This window comes from Medicago truncatula, chromosome 5, assembly GCF_003473485.1.
Source record: "Medicago truncatula cultivar Jemalong A17 chromosome 5, MtrunA17r5.0-ANR, whole genome shotgun sequence".
Lineage (NCBI taxonomy): Eukaryota > Viridiplantae > Streptophyta > Magnoliopsida > Fabales > Fabaceae > Medicago > Medicago truncatula.
The window spans coordinates 28279126-28285387 of NC_053046.1; the positions used below are offsets into that span (position 1 = coordinate 28279126).

A 6262-nucleotide genomic window follows, 5' to 3' on the forward strand; every position below is an offset into this window, starting at 1 on the left:
GAACAAATTTCTTATATAATTTCTAGTGCATCAAAAACCTTTTCGATCTGATCCATTCATTGAGTTTTCAATGTTCATATTTTGTGCATATAACAGGGACCATATAGATGGTAAATTATCCTCCTGAAATTCCAATATAACCTCCTAGTATATGTTGCGTAAAAAACATAAAAACCTCCTAGAATGTTTGAGTGTGTAAGGGATAATGCACAATTTGTGCAGGGGCTGAGTTTCGAATCCAGACACCCCACTTATTCATCTTAAAAGGTGAATTTCTCTAGCCACTAGACTACTTGATAAAAAAAAATTGAAAAAAAAAAACTATAATATCCAAATATCACCAATTATAATAAAATCACTTTTTAAACAAAAATAGTTTCTCAAAAAAATAAAACAAAAAATTTCACTCATACACACATCACTAAAACAAATTAATTTTACAAGATAAATTCATCAAGTACTAAATCAAATGTTCACTTCACTTGAGGAGAACATCATGAATGAGGTTCTCAAGATTCATAAATGATGATCCATGAGGACCAGAAGCAGCATTGTGTGCCAATTTCTTCCATTGCAAAGCTTTTTCTTTCATCTCTTTACCCTTTTCTCCTTCCATTAACTCCTTCACAAGAATCTCTATTTTGTCCCTCTTAGCATCTTCAATCTCCAAACCAATCCCCCATTCATTACAACAAAATCTACAATTAGTTTGTTGTTCAGCAAAAAAAGGCCAACATATCATTGGAACACCACCACAAACACTTTCCAACGTTGAATTCCAACCATTATGTGTCAAAAACCCTCCAATTGATGAATGTCCCAAAACTTCCTCTTGTGGACACCAACTTGATAATAAACCTCTATTTTTGGTCTCTTCCAAAAACTCTAGAGGCAAAACAGCATTTTCACCAGCTACAAGATCTGGCCTTATGACCCACAAAAAGGGCATTTTACTATTACTTAGTCCCCAAGCAAACTCAATCATTTGTTCACTTGTCATAACAGTGATACTTCCAAAATTGACATAAACAACACTATTGGGTTCTTTACTATTTAGCCATTCCAAACACTCTGGCTCTTCCTTCCATAGGTTGGACCCAATTGAATCCAATTCCTTATTTGTCACATCTTTTATGAGTAAATGCAAGGGACCAATGGAATAAACAGGAGGTAAAATGGAAGAGAATGCTTCCAAAACATCGTGTTCCAAATTGTCAAATGTGTTGAAAATTATTGCAGATGCTTTTTGAGCTCTTTGGCATTCCCCTCGTAAAAAATCAAGCATGATATCATTAGGGTTTGTGGTTCTGATGAAGCTTGGGATATCCTTTAATCGGATTTCTTTTATGCCTGGCACCCAATCTATGGTAGTCTCCAAATACCCATTTGTTATATAACTGGAGTCTGCATGTCAAACACATAATTTACTTCATTAACAATAAAAATTATTAAAAAACAAGAACTTCAAAATTACATTTTGATCTAATGGCTGTGCAAAAGCAACTTTAACAATCACCACATACAAAAAGTTAGAGAGTATAATAAACTTTTCTTTTTATTAAAATATTGAGTTAAATATGTTTTTGGTCTCTAAATATGTCTCTCTAATTTTTTTTTTTCAACTTTTAGTTCCTCAAAAAAATTTCATCTTCATTTTTGGTCCTCTTTTAAAGTAAACTCATATGTAGAATTCTTATTTTTGAATAAAATTTTGCAGAAAAATTCATAATATTATAAGAATCACTTCAAAAAAATTAGAATTTTTTTTATCAAAGGATGAATTTAATATAAATTTTTATATTTTTTACGTTTAAAATTTTTATTTAATTTGTGTTTTGTTAAAAGATTCTAACTTTTTTTTAAATTTTTTTTTACAATATTCTACACATTTCTGCACAATTTTATTAAAAAAATACAAAAATTAGCATAAAAATAGGGACCGAAAGTAGTGATTGAAAATTTCATAGGGACTAAAAGTTAAAAAAAAAATTGATATATTTATAGAAACCAAAAACATATTTAACCTTAAAATATTTAAATGACCCTAAGTGATTTATATTTGTGGCTGTGATAAACTAAGAATTATCCGCTTTGCAATTGCAAACTGGTAGACATCCAAAATTAAACTCCTCTACACTTTGAGAGATATTGAGAGAGTAATAAAATGTGTGTGCTTAAGAGATACACTAGTTACGATATTTTTTTAGGGAAGTTACGATATGTTTATGATGTGAAAAGAGAAAATAAAGGTGTTAAACGTATGAAATTTAGATGTATGATATAAAGAGTGGTATAAATTGTTTAAAAAAAAAAAAGTGGTATAATAAATGCGATGCATAATTAATGTTTTTTGTCCGAGTAATCCGTATAATTATACTAGATGCCGGCTTAACACCGATTATGAGACAATTCAAGATGACAACAAAATATGATGTGCCATGTGATGTCGGCGTGCTACAACTAACTTGAATGAGAATCTAACGAAAAAGATGTAAAGATGTATAATAAACAGAGATCTCATAGACAATTCAAGATCTAATATAATTATGTTTATGAGATCTCATATATTAACTTTTAGATCTTGAATTGCTCCGATTAATTAATGTTTTTTTCGTTAGATTTTGTCTATGAGATTTAAGATACGACAATTCAAGATCAAAGGGGGCGTTTGTTTTGGGGAAACACAAATTATTTCCAGAAATAACATATATGGGAATGAAAATATGAAAATTTGATTCTTGTGTATTTGTTAAAAAAAGTGTTTGGCAAATAACTTGACATTCCTGGAAAAATTGGAAGTTACAATTTTTTTTTTAAATCTATGCATAATATTATGGGACTGCACATTCCCATCTCTTTACATGGGAATAATGGAAGTTATGGGAAGTTACTCCATTCCTAGGAACCTTTATACCCAGGAATATTTTTTTCTCAATCTCATAACAAACATGGGTATAATCATTCCCTAGCCATGTATTCCCGGGAATGTCATTCTTAACCTTGAAACAAACACCCCCTAAGAGTTAATATATGAGATCTAAGATTTGAGATAATTCAAGATTGACAACAAAATATGATGTGCCATTTCAACATTCTATTTATTGCTGATTGAAGAAAAAGATGTATAATAAATAGGGGTCTGTATGTAAAGAAATAATTAATGTAGTTGGAAATAGAAAATGAGTCTTATAAAAAGGGACAAAAAAAAATTATCTAAAGAATTTTATAATTAGGGACGGAGGTAGTATAAATATTCAGAACATATAGTTACATAGTTTAAATAAATGGAAAATGTGAAGTAATATATAATATGGTCTTTGTGTCAAAAAAAAATTGTAGTGTTTTTTTGTTTTGTTTATGAGTCATTGTTTTTGTCCAGAATTCGATCCCTAAAACTTACATATATTATACGTTATCCTTCACAACTGAGCTGAGCTCACAAGATGTCTGTGGGCCATTTAAACCAACATATTAAATCTCTTGCATGTATATCCTCTTGGTCACACACAAAGATTAAGATACATATTTTCCTAACTGTTATTTTAATTTCTTTTAATTATTTAAAGAAGTACCTCATCCTGTTGGTGTATGTGCCTAATCAATATAAATGAATGATAGTCATCTTGATCATTGAATGAAGTTAATAGTAACAATAGTCTATTAATGTATCAAAATTTTAAAATAATCTCTTATTATGTATTTTGTTAGTCAAAATAATTCATAATGTTAAAATATTTCATTAATATTGTCATATAGTCCTTCAATATACTTATTTATTGTCATATCAGTTCTTATAAGTATTTATTTATTGTCATTTCAGTCTATATGTGAAAAGAGTTTTTGTAGGCATTGAAAGATTATTTTAGTGTCATAGACTATTTTGAGTAACAGAATGCACAATCAAAGACTATTTTAGAATATTGATACATTAAAAGATTATTGTGATTAGTCATTACACATTCAAGAACCAAAGTGACTATTACCCTCAATATAAATTTGGTCTTCTGAGAGCATCCACAATATGGAGACACACATTTTTGGGTACCTAAATGGGTCTCATATGTACACATCACTCATTTATAATTTTTTAATAGTAGTATCTTATAAGCACTTAATCCTTCCAACTCAGATCTCACATAAATTTCTTAAATTAGACCCACTAATCAAATATCAATAACTTTATATCATCACACTTCAATTTTTTAATATTAAAAGAATGCGAGTCCCGTTTACGATTGTGATCTTAAGTAAGACCGGGAAAAAATTTCTCTCCGATTTAGATACTGAGTCTTAAATATTTAAGACTCTTCCATCGAAGATAAGGACTAAGGCAAATAAAGGTTCAATACTTCAGTTCAGAAAAATACAAAAGGGATAGAAATGGAGGAATTTCCCTTATCCACACCCTGTGGGATCACATCAATGACTGTGAGACAATATATTTTCAACTATTTTTATGTAAGGAACAACGATTTAGTCAACGATAGGTATGAGGTATCGTAGTAGTCATAATTTAAAATTTTGTTGAGAGTCTTTTTTTATGTGGTGGTCGAGGTGTGAACCACAAACCTTACATATATTATGTATTATTCCTAACAATTGAATTAAGCTCACGAGAACATCTTGTTGAGAGTCTAACAACGAGAGTAAAATTTTCATGTAACCAACAATTTTTAATGCAACAAAAAAACGATTTACCTTTGAGTGGTGTTAAGCCCTCTTCAATGAGTTTACGATATTGCATGTAGCACATGAAGCCACAAGCACTAGTTGTCCAAAAAAGCACTTCAGGGATATTAAGTTCTTGAGCAGCATCCAAAGTAAAACTCATACAACCATCAGAAACTATGCAAGTAACAGGAGGGGTGTCTATAGCATTATTAAGTTTTGAAAGAAGTTTCTTAAAGTGAGGTGAACAAGTTGCTCTTGTGGATTCACACAAGGAAGGAATATCCTGTGTTACATCCACATCAGACTCAGGTAGACCATCAGGAATGGTTTCAAAACGAAAAGAGGGGAGACCATTGAGAGAATTAGGACCTCTAGCTTTAAGAAGACGTTTGTGATTATATTCAGTGTTAACAAAGGTGACATGAAAACCACCTTTAAAATGAAGAAGTTTTGCAAGTTTGAGCATTGGATTTATGTGACCTTGTGCTGGAAATGGGATACACACAACATGAGAGAGATTCTTTGTTATGTCTAAAGAACCCATTTTGTTACCTCTTAATTAATTTCTTTTTTCCAAGCACCAGGTGAAAGAAGAAAGAAATATGGTAAAGTGCTTGCAAATTATGTGAGTTTGTCTTCCCCATTGCGCTGGATATTTTATAGGTGAAATTAAATGGGACATTCACGACGGTGCCAACTTTTAAAAATATATAATAATAGCAAGTGGATGGTGGGTTGATATATATATATCGACACGAGGGGTTTGACAATCTGTAAATATAATAATTAAATCGTCATGCTAACAGTGTCTGGAACATTAGTTAGAAAGTAAAATATAAATTATTTTTTATTATTAAAAGCAATAATTTTTTTAACTTTTATAAAGTTGCACTTTTCATTTTTCACCACTTTTCAATACAAAATTTTTATTTTAGTTTCTTTAACTAGTATCTCGAGAGTACTAATTAGTTTCTTTGTTATTAGTTTTTTGAGGAGGGTTAAGTTAAGATCGAAAATAATAATTAAATAAAAAAATTAATAAAAAAGCTCAAATGATTAATGAGCTTCATCAAACAACAAATTGTTAAGAAAAATTCAAATTTAATTTGTAGATAAGACAATATTTATCATATTTTACTTATCTTTATACTAAACTCAAGATTGCCAAAACTTTTTTCAATTAAGAATATAAATGTTAACACCAATAAATAAATAAAGATTTTTTTTTGTGGTGGCCGGAGTTCAAATTCTAGATCTTGCATATATTATACATTCTTCATACCAACTGAGTTAACCTCACGAATACAATAAAAGATTTTTTTATGAGTGCCTTTGGAGTTTACTTTAACATTTTAAATTAAAAAGTTATTTAAAAAACTCAAATATTTAAATTTTAAATATATTAATACACAAATGTTTATTAAAGTTTACCGCTTAAGATTTTTGAAATGTCTGGTAGCATTTCTCATAAATTAAATAGAAGCAAAATTCAAGAGCGATCGTTAAAACAGAACGGCGGAAGAAGCATAAATTGAGTTGAGTTTCTACTCATTTTTTTATTGTATTTTGTGGTTCTTCCACACCTACAAAG

General features: G+C 29.7%; 1 protein-coding gene across 1 annotated transcript; it reads right to left on the reverse strand.

Moving 5' to 3' along the window:
• Positions 1-322: 322 nt before the first annotated feature.
• LOC11442492 (7-deoxyloganetin glucosyltransferase) lies at positions 323-5322 on the reverse strand. Its single transcript, XM_003615090.4, has 2 exons — positions 4699-5322; positions 323-1404 (listed from the first exon to the last, which is right to left on the reverse strand). Exons 1-2 carry the CDS (start codon positions 5213-5215, stop codon positions 479-481), a joined length of 1443 nt encoding a protein of 480 aa, XP_003615138.1. The 5' UTR covers positions 5216-5322; the 3' UTR covers positions 323-478.
• Positions 5323-6262: the final 940 nt, after the last annotated feature.

Bases quoted from the DNA above. Each gene is read 5' to 3' on its own strand.
- LOC11442492 (XM_003615090.4), bottom strand. From the start codon at position 5,215: ATGGGTTCTTTAGACATAACAAAGAATCTCTCTCATGTTGTGTGTATC. The intron at 1,405-4,698 runs GTAAATCGTTTT...TTTGACATGCAG, and splicing joins GGGCTTAACACCACTCAAAG to ACTCCAGTTATATAACAAAT.